The following is a 16,248-nucleotide window of genomic DNA, read 5'->3' on the forward strand; positions in this document are numbered from 1 at the left end:
GTCACTCTCTGTCATTGGGACTGAGAGTAAGAACCAGGCATCACTAGATCAGGAATAATAATGGGAATGCTCGAAAGTCACGTGATACATAAAGTGTGTCCGTATTCCGTGTAGTTTGGCAACAGCAGAAGAGAAGATAGCAAGCCTCGTAGGTGCAAAATGCCACCATTCCCCATGTTTTTCCCCCATAATTCCAATGTAACGGCACCCATCAACTTTTGGCTCAAGTAACGCTACAACACATGGTATGTGCATGGCCATAGCTCACAGACACAGTGTTGCACCAACAGACCAGTGAGTCTGATACACTATATGATATGCAGGTTCCTCTGGGCTGCGGGCAGCACAGGGGGAATTGATTTTCCTAGGAACACATTTTTGTAAGTAAAACTCTTTAAATACAGCCACAAATGAAACAGAACAGAATAATATAAAATGTTTTAATTCACAAATGTCATTAATAAAACAAATAGTTATATTACAAAAAGTAACAAAAAGCACATACTGTTGCGCCCCCCCCCCCCCCAAAGCATAATTGTCCAGAACTGAGGCAGAAAATAAAACACACGTACAGGCAAAAACATTAGGGGCTGTGGGTGCAGCAGCTGTGGCCCCCAAACTCAGAAAATACCCCCTAAGCCAGTGATATTTACCTAGTGACCCTCCAGCTGTGTTTGCACTATAACTCCCAGCGCCACTGTTGATGAATGCTGAGAGTTGTAGTTTGATCCCAGCTACAAGACCACAGGTTGTTTATATTAAAAATATAGTCTAGCAGAGTGCAAAAATGTTATCTTTATTGTATTTCTTACAAAATAAAGGTTATTTCTAAAGGGCTCCTGATGCAAATAGGGCCCAGGGCTGAGAGTAAGACTGGGCATACACTATAAGGTGGGTACCTGAATTTGCCTTCAATGTGCTGTGCCTAATTGGAGTATTTAGGCCATGGGTCAACGGGGCCCTTGGGAGACCTGTAGTGAAAGAAAGGGGCCAATGGGAGTCTCTAACCTGTCTCATATCGGGAAGATTATTAGAAAGGGCCTTCAGGAGGGCCCCATATTCCGGCCAATAAGCTGCTGACTGGAGGGACTAAATGTAAGCTTTTATTAAAGCATTTATGGCCACCTTAGCCGAGAGCTACTCATAACGATAGGAAAGATATGGAGTCACCATAGTACCATGATAGGATGGGAGAGAGGGTAATGAGAAGAACAAGAAGGGCAATGAGGGTGGGTTTAACACAAAGAGAGGGGACCAATCTATAGATAACTCTACTTGGCATATTCAGCTGAGTTCTGTGTATAGTTTACCCGCCATCTTAAGGTGGCCATACACTGTATGATCTGCTTGTTTCGCCACAAGATTTCATTACAATGAAGAGCGATAGGAGCGGTTGGAACAAAGACAGCATTAAAAAAGCCAATGCGGCTCTTGATCAGACTTGAAAAATCATTCCTGTCCGACTGACATCCCATACACGGGCAGATAAGCTGCCGAATCAGTCTGAAGGCCCCAAATGAGCAGCTAAAATCTGCCGTGTATGGCCTCCTTTACTTAGGTCTCGCTAATGTCAATCTGCAACTTGGCCTTACAATTATACAGAAGGGGGTAGCGTAAGTTGGGGGGGGATGTGTCTCCGAGGGAGATGTGTCTTGGCTCTGAGATGCTACTGTTGCTGGGCTCTACTGCTCTTTGGGCCAACCTGTGCAAGTTCGGAGGCAGCGCTATAGCAACAAAGATGCACAACTGTAACAACCCACTGGCTACAATAGACTGGAACTCTTCATATAAAATGAGCATCAATGTAGCCCAGCCAGTCAGTTGGCCAAACCAAAAGCCTTTGCTAATTCAGCACAAAAAGGAACGACTGTTCATATTCTCGCAATGCGCAACTATAGTGAAAAATATACTTCTCAGAAATACCTTTATTCGTCAAAGGCAAATTGTAACCTAAAAAAATTCTCTGCTCCCAGACACGGACCATCACGGATCAGGATAAAAACAGTGAATTTGCTGTACAGTGATTGGCCTATTAGATGCCTTATGTACAGTGATTGGCCAATTAGACGCCTCATTACTCATTGGTGACTGATGTGCTGTTGCTCTTGCATAAGCTTTTGTGGGCAGAATGTTCCACCCCTGCATACGTCCATGGCCAGAGATATGAGCTGGGGGCGCCATACTGCTCCCCTTAGTAGATCCTTTGCCCCCCAACACACAGGCCTAAGGAGTAGTATGGCTGCTTCCAATCACATCTAAAACAGCTGCCCTATTGTGTGCCAGTATATAGCCAATGCCTAGTTAAAAAAAAACAATGTAGAATAAAATCTCGTAGACCCCCCTTTTCCCCTGATTTATCCCATTGGGCTTGTAAAGTGAACAGAGTCAGGGGCCATCAGATCCCAGTAATGTACATAATTACACCCATTTACGTTAGGGCTCTACATGAACATTAAAAACACTGTTTGCAGTTTGTTGAACCGATGGCTTAACCAGATGTAATTGGTCCCTCAGAGACAAATCAGCAAACCCTGATGATGATGATCGACTCTGGGTGGTTTATATTCTGGCGTCTCCCACTAGGTGCTGTGTGTGTTACACCCTGTAGGAAGCTGCACTCTATCACACTGGGCGCATACATAGTTAGGGTGCGTATATATAGTTATACCAGTCGTTGGTGCAGGATCAGTCGGACAGCGAGGGGGACTTGATGGAGCGTCCGCTGGCAGGACTATTGGAGAAAGGGAGCAGCTCGCGCTCTTTCTCTTTGCTCTCGTGCTTGTGTTTGTGCTTGTGCTTATGCTTGTGCTTCTTCTTCTTCTTCTTGTGATCGTGATGGTGGTGGTGATGGTGGTCGCTGTGCTTTGAGGAGCTTGATTCCTTCATAAAGGCTGATAAGGGAACAGATGGCAGCGGCAGGTGTGAGTCCAAGCCGGACTGTTCCTTCCCTGGGGTAACAAAGCAGGAGATGTATGTAATACACTGTACCTAAACCTACAGGAGATGTATGTAATACACTGTACCTAAACCTACAGGAGATGTACGTAATACACTGTACCTAAACCTACAGGAGATGTACGTAATACACTGTACCTAAACCTACAGGAGATGTACGTAATACACTGTACCTAAACCTACAGGGGATGTACGTAATACGCCGTACCTAAACCTACAGGAGATGTACGTAATACGCCGTACCTAAACCTACAGGGGATGTACGTTATACGCCGTATCTAAACCTACAGGAGATGTACGTAATACGCCGTACCTAAACCTACAGGAGATGTACGTAATACACCGTACCTAAACCTACAGGGGATGTACGTAATATGCCGTACCTAAACCTACAGGAGATGTACGTAATACGCCGTACCTAAACCTACAGGGGATGTACGTAATACGCCGTACCTAAACCTACAGGGGATGTACGTAATACGCCTTACCTAAACCTACAGGGGATGTACGTAATACGCCGTACCTAAACCTACAGGAGATGTACGTAATACGCTGTACCTAAACCTACTGGGGATGTACGTAATACGCCGTACCTAAACCTACAGGGGATGTACGTAATACGCTGTACCTAAACCTACAGGAGATGTACGTAATACGCCGTTCCTAAACCTACAGGGGATGTACGTAATACACCGTACCTAAACCTACAGGAGATGTACGCAATACGCTGTACCTAAACCTACAGGAGATGTACGTAATATGCCGTACATAAACCTTACTTTTCTTTCTATTCAGGCCCTCTCCTAATCATATTCCAATGTCTCACGCACATCACTGATTGGTTGCCAGGGTAATTTGGACCCTAGCAACCAGATAGCTACTAAAATACTCTCTGCATCTTACTAACAGTTAACACAAAGGTGAACAACCCCTTTAAAGACTCGCTTGGGTGTCTAAGGACAGTAACACTTGTATGTACAGATAAACTCTGCTTGCTAACTTGATTGAGCGACCGACCCAGTAGGCTCTGAGGGACAGTAATTCATCCCTGTCGGCTCTGGGTCACTAACTAAGATGAATGGTGCCATTACTGTGTTTGTACAGGGTTCCTGCTGCAGGCCGACCCGCCAAACCATATTTCATGTACGTTATCAAAACCAGATGCCTCTCTGCACACACAGCTCCAGCGGCTTTTGGAACATCAGTGCAAATGATCTGACAGCAGAAAGGGTTATCAGTGATGCTATGGCGCAGGCCACACACAGACCTATTGTGTGGGCCAAATGGTACGTTGCAGGCCAGACTGGCCCCGTTATCTCTGTGTGTGGTCCAAATCCCTTTGTTTGATACCAATCTGTTAAGAATTGTTCAGATACAGACCTGCCTGGTTTAACAATCTGATTGGCCAATGATCACACTGGCAAATCACAACATCTGGGTATCCAATCAATCAACCAGGAGGCTAAAGAGTGAGATAAAGCTAATGGAATATAGGATATACAGAGCAATGCAGCCACTCAGCTTATTTAGAGAGAGGGGAAAGTAAGAGGAAACTGTATCCCTGTGTCTCTGTAATCCTCATCGGCGCCCCACTAAGGGAGCCCCACAGCTGCTGATGGTGTGTATGTGTCAGGGACGGGAGCCAATAGCTGTGCTGGAAGCCAAACACTGTCTCTTTGCAGCAGCGAATGAATCCAAAGCTTGGCGCACCGAGGCCCCCAGTGCAGAATCTGACTCCTAAATTCAGCTTTGCTGTGTCCTAAAATGTAACTAAATGGACTTCTGTGAGGGTCGGTTTTAGTTCTATTGCGCAGGATTTGGGGGTTACTCCACGCAAGGCGGCATCAGATGAACCACAAGGAATGTATTAATTGTAAGAAGGGCACTACAGGCATACAACTGGACAGGGGACTGCTGTTATCTACTGACTCCATGTCCCATGGGCCCTGATGGTACCTGGTGTCGATGGTCTCTCCAGCATGTTCAGATGGTGATATATGAAAGCCTGGCTGTCATGCACTGTGTCCATATCTATCTCCTCTTCTTCCTGCAAGAAAACTCAGGAATTAGCAAGAAAACACACAAATAGTAACATAATCCCAAGATCTCTGTGGGGGGGAACTGTACCACTCTATATAACAGATACATTATGGGCCTAAAGACACAAGTTCAAGCTACTCATTAGTATTAACTGGGGCAGGCCAAGCAGCTTTGGCATTCAAGGGATGGGTGTCAATCTACCCCCTGTCTAGCTGTGGACTCACCATACAATTAAAGGTGGCCATACACAGGCAGATTTAAGCTGCCAATTTGAGTCCTCTAGATCAATTGGCATCTTATCTGCCCATCTATGGGGCCCCCTTATGGGCCTCCCCAATTGATATTTGGCCAAAAATTAGAAAGGGGTCGATTAAGTTTGATTTTCCAGTCAGATAGGGGACCGCATCGGCTCGTTGATGCAGTCCTCGGTTCGATGGCTACTATTCCCATCCTTTTTATCGGGGGAAAGATCAAGTCAGGCAGATGGGGCGACATAGGAAAGTGAGAAGAAATTAGGAGCTTGTTTACAAATGAGTCTGCTGCTGTGCTGACTGCCTCCAACCAATCGGTACTTGGGTGGCTTGGAAAGGGTATTCCTAAGAGAGGGTTTCAGGTGCAGGTACATTTGGGACACCAGCAGAGATATTTTCATGGACTGCCATGGATTTATTAAGGTGTGTGTTGTCACTATTATGTGTAGTTAATTGGATTGGGACAAAAAAAAAAACAAAAAACATCAATAAACATATTATATGCAACAGTGACCCCCCCCCCCCCCCCACAGAAAAGGAAGCAAGCAGTGCAACAGAATACTGCTTCCCCCAGCCTGCTGCAAAAAAAAAAAACTTCAAACTTTGCACTGGAACAGGGATGTCAGAACTGCAACTCTGTTGAATTCTGTAGCTCATGATAACTGGAGGGCTACAAACCTGACTTACCTGCAAAGATCGTTTGTACCCTCCACAAACATTCAGGGCTGAATCATCAGATATGGTGGTAGAAACAATAGGAATTCTACCTCTATCTGACGATTCATCCCTTAACGCTTGCCTTTGCTCAGGCGCCCAATCAAAATCTTCTGTCCCACCCCATCGACGAGACAACAGATATCCAACGCTTCTGTGATATCGGTTGCCTCGTCAATCCACCATACACCCACAGAATACTGTACGAAACCGCTTACATACAGCATATTCCACTGGCGGCCATTCCAGCAGGGAACTGTATAGCAGAAGAGCTGACTGGCAGAAGCGTGGCCACTCACTCAGCAACAGGCCCTGTGAACCTTACCAAGAGGAGCCAAATAAATACACACTGATCCACGTTTATAATGAGGACTCCCCTTATCCTGATAAGGGAAGCAGAAGCTACATGTCCTTACTCTCATTTTCAGTTTGACTTTATTGCTGTCCTCATTCTTCTCCAGTACCTGCCCAGGCTCCACTGATGAGTCGAAAGATGCCTCCGCTTTCCGTTTCACCCCTAGGGACAGAACACTGGCCACGGCTTCCTTGGAATCTTCCTCCTTGTGAGAAACACAATGTAATGTTACAGTGATGGCCGTGACCAGCGGCAGAACTGGCAACTTGGGCTTCTTATCCGCTCCTACACTGGCTGCCATAAGAAAAGAAACCGATACAAGGTCCTGGTTGATTATAAACATGGAAATTTTTCTATCGGCTCCAAGCAGCAAACCCCTTTAATCAGAAGCCCACTGCAAAGCTGAAAGCCGATTTAGATCCCAGCAGCAGTATAAATAATGGCTTAGTCTTGATGTAGATTATTTCAGTTATTAGAACACAGTGTTATTTGTGCACTAAATTGCTTTTATAATAATCTTACATTGTTTGGAAATGCTGTGACTTGCCCATGCATGCCGGCACTTGGCACCGGGTCTGGGTTACTGGCTGCTGGCTCTGGAATGATGGTGGGGTTCAGCACAGCCTTCTTCTCCTTCAGATTAAGGACTAATCCGAGCTCTGGCAGCGGCAGGCATGAAGGTCGGCTGAGGCCAAAGAGGATGTGGTACAGATCGACAGCCCCGCACCGTAACCTCCAGTCATGGGACGTACCTAGGGATGAAATGAAACATGGCGTCTGATTATGCCAGGAAGGTTCCATAGACTGCAGAAGGTGAGACCCCCTTGCCACAGTGATGTTGCGGATGCCCCCATCTGCGTGGTACAATTAACGTAAACATAGAATAATATACAATATAAACCCAGAGTTAGCAAGCCTGTCCATATCTGTATTTCCCCTTTCACCTTTTCATTTAAGCAACTGTCCCCCCACAGCAGCCCCCTAACGACTCCCATTACATTAATATTCTGCTAACCTCCACTTGACAGGGTTTCTTTTCCATTTGTTTAAACAGTAAACACTGTAATGGCCTCTACAAGCACTTTCTAAGTGTGTCATAAATGGAACATAAGCCAGACACGCCGTTCCTTCACGCCGGAACCACACGGGATAAACAATATATATATATTCTGTGCTTCGGAGGGGACTGAAGGACGGCTCCTCGTAGGGATACAGCACAATCCTCCAGTCCCTTGTTTGAACATCTGGCAGCTTCAAAGCTTGGCAAGCAGGCTCCCCATTCACCCCCACCCCCTAGAGCGTAACAAAAACACATTGAATGGAAAAAAAAATAATCAAGTAACCAGGAGCTCAAATGCACAATAAAATCCTTGTTTCAAAGCTCCATGCTCCATTGCTGTTTTATAGCCGTGTTTCCTCCCAGTGATATTAAATGGCACCCACTCATCGGCCATTCTGCAAGCGCCTTGGGGGGAAGAGAACCAAAATGACTGTTTTTGATTCTAATGACTTACAAAGGTGCTCAGAGAATGAGGGGCACATGAACGTTTCTGTAATAGGCAGGAAGGCAGCTGTTTGTATGGAAATGACTTGCATGCCCTGGTAACCTTCCCCAGCTCTGAAACCCACCAGGATGGTTCCAATGGCGTATATTACCACCATGACACAGGGAAATGTTTGGGTTATCTGACCAATCAGCAAGCTGGTTGAAAAGATAGATATTGTGCCAACCCAAACAGATTTAATAAGCAGATCCCAAGGGAAGTGGGAAGGTGGCACTAGACAAGGAGAAGTAGACTAATGGCCATGTCATTGGACCACAGGGCGTTTCAACATAGCTTGTCCATACCTTAAGATCTCCATACCTTAAGTCTACTAAAAAACATTAATTAAACCAAATAGGATTGCCTATTGGCTATTTTATTACTACAGAGAAGAAGGAAATCATTTTTAAAAACTTTAAATATTTTATTAAAATGGAGGCTATGGGAGATGGCTTTCAAGTAATTTCAGAGCTTCCATCGGGAACCTTTAAACTGCAAGTTATCCATAACTTGCTTCCAGATAACAGATCCCACACCTGTACTAAGATTACAGAACTTTGTTATTATTCCATTCAGGACATAACATATCCTTTTAGATCTGAAAAAGATGACCAGGGAAATGACTGCCCAACTTCCCCTGGATTTAATACGTGGTAACGCCACCATTGCTTTCTACATGTCTCTTCTGACCATCAAACTAATCTTCTTTTGCATGGGACTCTAGTTTTCCCAGATTCTAAGAATTCCTTCTCCCAACTGCAGGTTTCAGATCCAGGCCTGGACTGGGATTCAAAATAGGCCCTGGAATTCCAAGTACCTGTCCATCTACTGGCCTTACTCCCAGAGAGATTCTGGCTTGCTTAGGTGTGTTCTGGTTATCTCCTGTTGGGCTTCCATGTTTCTCTGTTAGCAGCGGAGTATTTCTGGTTCTCATACATAGAGCCCCGTTTCATAGAGTTAGTGACTGATGATGTTGAAAACATTGCTCCTTGTGTCTGTAGGTCATCTTGAATCTGACTGCCAGCTGATCAAGGCTGTTTCACCACCAGACCGGCGAGATTTCCCACAGTGCCATGGGCCTCAAGCTTAACATCATGTACAGTGGGTCATCTTAAATCTGACTGCCAGTTGATCAAGGCTGTTTCACCACCAGACTGGGGAGATTGCCCACAGTGCCATGGGCCTCAAGCTTAACATCATGTACAGTGGGCACAGGAGTATTTAGGTTTCAGTAGTTGGATTTGAGATTGTCTATTCCTTCACTGATATTACTCAGCTGGAAGAGCCTAACTATATACATGTTGTAGGTGGCAGGGCATATCAGGGGCATAAGTTGGCGCCCCCCCTCCCTCCACACACAAAAGAAATTTGGAGGAGCCCTGAGCACAGGCACTCTTACCCAGCACTCCAACCACCCCCTCCCCGCCCCTGTCTGCCCACTTACACGCCCCTGACCAACCCCCGGCCATGTCCCCCCAATTCCTCCCAGCCCATGATCTCAGCTCCCTGCCCGCAGGTAAGAGAGCAGCTGGGAAGGGGGGATTTATTTTATTTTACTATAGTCTAACTTCTTAGCTATAGAGGAAGCAGATTCCCCCCCAACCACAGGGTCTGCTTCCTCTATAGATATGCCACTGATGGGGTTATATTTTACCATAGGACTGTTATGAACAACCTAAAATTGGGAACAGAATATTCATGAGTAAAGTACTTGGCTCCTTGGGGCAAAATGAATCCTGGCTCTCACTATAGCAATATGCTGGCCATGTGGAATCTAAATACACGCAAGCCTCTTATATTTAAAGGCCCTAAATCTCTTTCACACCTTCTGATGGAAATTCGAGTAAAAGAAAAATAACCCCCGAATGGAACCCAAAAGGGATAACACTAGCGCAGTGTGTGGGTGGTATCCGGTGAGATTTATTAACTGTGGCTACACGGAGATTACCCGGCACTTTGCTCGGAGTATAAGGGAACAATGAAGTAATGGGCTGATATTCTGCCTTATTTCATCTGTACACAGTCAGTAGGTTTGCGCCTCGCTAATGAAGGTATCACGTGTTCCAATTAGAGCGCAGGTGCAGGGAGCCCCGTTGTTTACATTTTTTGCAGCAGGAAACCTGGAAAAATTGCCAATAAAGGAGCCTCAATCCATTTAATGAGGAAAATGCTCTGACTAAAATACACTCAAATAGAACATTTTTGATTCGCACAGTGAACCCCTATGGATAACTGCACTGCTAATTTCCAAGAAGCCCAAAGTTCTGCACAAACTCCTATTTGCTCGACACTGAAGAGTCTCAGAATCTCCCAAACCCTGACATTGCTATCCCCTTTTCCTCTAAAAGGAACAGTAAAACCAAAAAATGAAAGTAAAATAAAGTAATTAAAATATAATGTACTGTTGTATTTTAAAAACCCCTAAAATGACTCTGTACAGTCTCCATAACAACATACCTTTCTCTCTGCCTGCAGATTTACTTTGTTATTACAAGCAGAGGAACTGCAGCTTTTACTTCCTTGTCTAGCGTGAATCTCCACCCCCTTTGGCTTTCTGAGTCCCTCCTCCTCTGACTAGGAAGACCTTAGAGAGGCTTTTACTTCCTTGTCTAGCGTGAATCTCCACCCCCTTTGGCTTTCTGAGTCCCTCCTCCTCTGACTAGGAAGACCTTAGAGAGGCTTTTACTTCCTTGTCTAGCGTGAATCTCCACCCCCTTTGGCTTTCTGAGTCCCTCCTCCTCTCTCTGACTAGGAAGACCTTAGAGAGGTGTCAGAGAGCTACAAATGCATTAAAAATTTATTTCAGGATGCTATACAAGGGCTGTGATTGGCTATTTGCCCAATGCCGACTTCCAACCTGCAGGAGGCTCTGCTCTGAGTAAACCTGTGTCTATGCCTCAAAGTCAGGAATGTAAAAATAGGCACCTATTACGTGGCCACTAGGATCAATATCAATGTTAGGGGGTCAGCAAAATGTTGCTTGTGAGCCATTGGTTGAGCACCACTGCTTTACTAGAAGATAGATCATGCATGATGAGTGAGGGCCATGCTTTGGAAACTGGGCACCTAGAGAAGAAGACCATAAAGAGTTATGCAAGCAGGTTACTACCCTGGAGTGGCTGCCCTACCTGAATTCATAAGCTTCCAAAGCTGATCGACTAGAGCTTCATTGCACAGAGGGGACTCCATGTTCTTGGTGAATGGGGGGTTCTTTGAGAGCATGTAGAAGATCTTGTGCCTAGAAAACAAGGACATGGAATGATGGGAGATTATGGCGCTCCAGCAGTTGACAAGACGTTTATTTTACGATAGAGAAATATTATATTTTTAAAACTGAATGGAAACAAAAGGTCAGGGCAAGGAATTGCCAAAGAACAAGCCGCAATAAACATCCTTGGGAATGCAGCTGCGAGATAAACAGACACGCGCAACGATAAGGAAATACGCCTTGCTACAAACACCACAATTACTCATTCTCTGCTATACAGATATTCTTCTTTATTTATAGCATGGCTCAACTGACCGCCAAAGATACTGTCAGATAATATGATTACTAGGGACCCAAAGGGCCTGGTATCTGCCTGAGGGGTGAATGCATCAGAAGAATTAAAGGGCTCTGATAAACTTCAGTCACACTTTACTGCTGCGCTGTGATATCCCCCCCCCCTCCCAGCAGCCAATCAGCAGAACAATGGGAAGGGAGAAACATAGCAGCTCTCAGTAGGTATCAGAATAGCGCTCAATAGTAAGAAATCCAAGTCCGGCTTGGGACTCCTCCAGTTACATGGGAGTAGGAGAAACAATAGGTTAGCTGAAAGCAGTTCTAATGTGTAATGCTGGCTCCTTCTGAAAGCTCAGACTCAGGCACACTTTACTGCTGTGCTGCAAGTTGGAGTGATATCCCCCCTCCCAGCAGCCGATCAGCAGAACAATGGGAAGGGAGCAAGATAGCAGCTCCCAGTAGGTATCAGAATAGCACTCAATAGTAAGAAATCCAAGTCCGGCTTGGGACTTCTCCAGTTACATGGGAGTAGGAGAAACAATAGATTAGCTGAAAGCAGTTCTAATGTGTAGCGCTGGCTCCTTCTGAAAGCTCAGGCACAATGCACTGAGATGGCGCCTACACACCAATATTACAGCTACAAATATATTTGTTGGTTCAATTATTTATAGCCAGAGTAATGGCACCATGCAACAGAACATACATACGTGCATACAAAGGAGACAAGGCAAGTATAACAGCATGGCTTCCCATAAGGGAACGTGGATTGTAATTACTGCCAGGTCAAGGCAAATGGATATTGTTTTTCCATATTATGATGCTACTGGCAGGGCTTCCCGGCACATGGTTTGGGTTTATTACTGGAAGGGGTGGGAGCTGTATGTTTAGAGAGTTGTGTTTGGGAGCATGAAAGGGAGGCACCATGCAGTTACTAGGAAAGTGCTAGCTCTGTGTTCACCTAAGAGACAGTGAGTGCTTTCTGGCAGGTATTTTATACGGTGAAGATCTGTGTTAAAACTTTTTTTTTGCATCACAACTCAGAAGTGTTTCCCTCAGGGTGATGCCACACGGGGCTGTGGAAAAACCCAGGCCAAGAAACAGCTTGGCCAAAAAAAACGATATCAGCTCGAAATGCAAACTCTCCTGTTTTGTTTTTTTTCTGCCAATATTCGCTGTGTGAGCCTGTACCTGGGCGGAAACCTTGCTTCCAGGTAGGCAAGGTAGGAGGCTGATGCTAGTGGCGGGTATGTCTGCAAAAAATGCAGGCCGAGAATCAGCCCTGTGAGGCATCAGCCTTAGCAAAGGTAAGACATTCACAGAGGCAAAAATGACCCATACAGGGGCAGATAAGCTGCTGACTCAGCCGGAATGGGCCAGGAGTGGACACAGAGCACGTGACACAGACCGAGCGAGGGCAGACTAGGAGCCGGCCTATTGACGGGCCACTAAAATACTGTGCTGCTGCACATACCACAACAAATACACTGACTACAACTCACCGACACCCCCATACACACAAACTTTAATGCAACAGAATCATGAAATCACTTTCCTAAATGTGTGGCTACTGGGCCTTTGCTACTGACAGGTTTCTGGGCAGAACCCACTTATCACTGGGGTTTGCCCTGTGCAGGTTTGTGATAGCAGAAATTACCTGTTACCTGTTACCTGTTTGATCTGATCCACTTTACTTCCTCTGTACCAGTTCTCTATGAGGATGATGGCTGCCATCTTTGGCTGCATTGGCGTTTGTCTCTTTAACAGCAACTGCCAACCCTTCATTGTTCTTCTTTAAAATTCTACCCCAGTGTGTGTCTCGCTGGGGTACAATTTGAGAGAAGAATGGAGGGTTGGTATTTGCTGTTGGAAGGAAGACCAATGACAACCAAAATCAGATCACATTCCACTGCTTTAAAAACAGCCACAGAACAACAAAGGGTAAAAAACCTCAAGCACAGCCCCAATGACTTTATATACAGATTTAGCCAATTAAAACACCCAAATGGCCGAGACGTAAAGATGAAAGGAAATCACAACACAAAACATCTGATGCTGTGACCCATCTGCGACTTGGCGTGTATACAGCGAATGCCAGGGATATAAGAGGAAACACACAATGCCCCTAGGCGGCCAATCATAACTCTCCTAGCATTAAGGGGTACTCAGTTACCCCCGGTGGCACCACAGGAAGCTAGCTATAGCAACCTGTATAATCCATGCTTTCTAAGCAAGAGGGAAGTCACAATGAGCCTACAGGTTTATAAAATAGACAAGACTTTTATTCTGATTTATATCATTGGGCTCAATAAGCAATGCCAGTAACAACATGGATTCTGTACTACGGAGACCCATTACAGAAGTTATAAGGAGAGGCTTTCCCTTTAAACCAAGCAATATAGGATGCACAGCATTTTCGACACTAAATACTTTTATAGGGTATAAAATGCAGCCCCCTGCTTTGTGCAATACTGTGCTCAGTTTGTAGCCAAGCGCATACTCCCTCTAGTGGCAGTGACCAGCAGCTGTGAGCCTGGGTGTGAGCTCCTAAACCAAAGCTGGAGCATTCATAGCATCCCCATACTGCACTCACATACAGGGAGCAAACCTGAGCCGCCTAAGCACATTACTAGTAAGCAAAAGGGAACTGAATAGGGGAGGAAAAATAAATAAACATTAAAGGGAGGGTTGCACCCAAAAAATATAATGAAAATGTAACTATAAGCAACTTTCCAATAAACATTAATGAAAAACTTATCATGGTTTTAAAGTCATTTGTAAATGTTATTGCGGGTAAAAGCAGTGTTTGTTTAGCCTTTGTTCTCTGGGTCTGACTCCAGAACCAGTGTAACAGGGGTCAGTTCTCGGCTGCCTTCTGCTACATTAAATCAGGAGGTAGATCCAGCAGGGCAGGCAATACGAACAGACCAATGCTGCTTTCACAAGTAACGTCAAATGTGTAATGAATGTATAATGGATAATTCAGTAAATGGATCCCAATACAAACAGCTGATGTTACTCTATAATAATCAGATCCTATAAAGAGCTAAAATGGATAATTAATGTGCTAATAAGTCAGTCAGTTCATTGGGGGAAGTGGAATTTAACATAGGTTTTTTAATTCATTGGGCGTCAGTGGAGTTTGTCCCAAGTTACGTAAGTTCATAGGCAAGTTATGTAGTTTTCTAGGCAGTTTTTGTAGAAGCTACGTAAATTGCGTAAGTTTTGGCGTAACTTGATGGCGCCCCTATGGAGGCATATAAGGTTGTGATTGGATGATCCATTACGTATATATAATGAATGGGTCACAGGCAACGATGGAGGGGGGGGGGAACTAGTTTAGAAAACAAAAGCAATCATTCTGCCAGTTAGGACTCATGAATCTGGATACCTTTAACTGTAAAGCCACACCCTTTATAAAAGCCTGGGATCTCCCCTATACCAGCCCATACATTTGTGGACATGATACGACCTACCTGCTGTGGATGTAGATAGTCCGATAATCACGAGATACTGTTAATTAAGTGCCAGCTACTACTTATGGAGGAAATGGATTACAAAGACAGAGGAGCAAGTGTCCATTAAAGGAGAAGGAAAGGCTAATAAAAAGTTAATCTCAAGCTGCAGGCATACCTTCAGTTCTCTCAGTAGTGCCCTTAAGTCTCCCCATATTTCTCCCATTCAGATGATAGAAGACAAACAGGAAGAAAAAACGCAGAGCTGTGTAAAGAAAGTTCCCATAATGCCTCACTCCTGCACCAAGAGCAAGACTGGAGTACATGCTCAGTTTGTAAGACTATGAGGAAGCTTCCTGCTGATTGGCTCAGATCCACATTCCTAAGGGGGGGGAGTGAGCTCTTAGCATTCTTGAGGGAGGGGGGAGCAGGAGAGGGGAGAGAGCAGAGAGCTGTGCGTCTCTGGCACAGGAAAACAGACACAACTAATCTTTTGACAGAGAACTCTTTCTGAAAGTGCTTATGGCTGTATTTACACAGACTTTTCTGATAAAGCTTACTTAGTTTTTACCTTTCCTTCTCCTTTAATGAAATGCTGCTGGCAAACATCTGGGCACTGCTTGGTATACCCTAACCCGAGGGGCATCTGTTAATGCAGGAAGAACATCCAGCACGCTCTTAGTTAACAGTTCCAGCCCCAGGCTGGGTGTGCATAAAGGTAATGTGGGCATCAAGCCTGAAGGGTGCATCCCAGCTTCCATACTGTGAGAGTGGCACCAAACATGGCACTGTCCTATCAGCAAGACTAACTAGGCTACTCATATACACGCACACAAACCAGCGCTGTTTTACCGTACTTACCGAATATACGGGACAGGATCATTCTGTGCCATGGTTAGCAGCCATTGCAAGTCCTCACAGCTTCTGTCAACTAACAAAACAATTGACGTTAACAAGGGTTTAATCCCATATTCCGACTGCAATGGTGCTGTTCCAGAGTAAGTGTGCCTTATTTCATGTTACCTTATTTCATATCACCCTTATGGCATGGAGTTATATAGGGGACATCTATCTACAAAGGGAAAGGGCCAGTGCTAAGCAAGAGGGATGTCACAATGAGCCGACAGGTTATAAAATAGACAAGACTTTTATTCTGATTTATATCATTGGGCTCAGTAAGCAATGTCAGTAACAACATGGATTCTGTACTAGATCAATTACAGAAAGCTCTTGCACAGGGATCAACTCCCAATCAACACTAGGCTCTGAAGGGGTGGCGCATTGTCCCTGAGGTTATGCAGACCCCCAAGCACCAATACAGGTATCGGACCCCTTATCCGGAAACCCATTATCCAGAAAGCTCCGAATTACGGAAAGCCTGTCTCCCATAGACTCCATTATAAGCAAATAATTCAGAATTTTAAAACTGATTTCC

At 45.0% G+C, this 16,248-nt stretch overlaps 1 protein-coding gene across 2 annotated transcripts in view; it reads right to left on the reverse strand.

The window, feature by feature from the left end:
- Positions 1-426: 426 nt before the first annotated feature.
- The window catches only part of taf2 (TATA-box binding protein associated factor 2), a 55,038-nt gene continuing 39,216 nt past the window's right edge, over positions 427-16,248 (reverse strand). The window contains exons 21-26 of one of the 2 annotated variants that reach the window (XM_018095172.2): positions 15,675-15,744; positions 10,988-11,097; positions 6,838-7,067; positions 6,425-6,520; positions 4,912-5,002; positions 427-2,948 (exon numbers count right to left, since the gene is read on the reverse strand). In XM_018095172.2, coding sequence (XP_017950661.1) covers positions 2,686-2,948; positions 4,912-5,002; positions 6,425-6,520; positions 6,838-7,067; positions 10,988-11,097; positions 15,675-15,744 — 860 coding nt within the window. In that variant the 3' untranslated portion in view covers positions 427-2,685. Of the gene's footprint in view, positions 2,949-4,911; positions 5,003-6,376; positions 6,521-6,837; positions 7,068-10,987; positions 11,098-15,674; positions 15,745-16,248 lie in introns of both variants that reach the window. The other variant, XM_012965181.3, reaches the window with a different exon arrangement.

This window comes from Xenopus tropicalis, chromosome 6, assembly GCF_000004195.4.
Source record: "Xenopus tropicalis strain Nigerian chromosome 6, UCB_Xtro_10.0, whole genome shotgun sequence".
NCBI lineage: Eukaryota > Metazoa > Chordata > Amphibia > Anura > Pipidae > Xenopus > Xenopus tropicalis.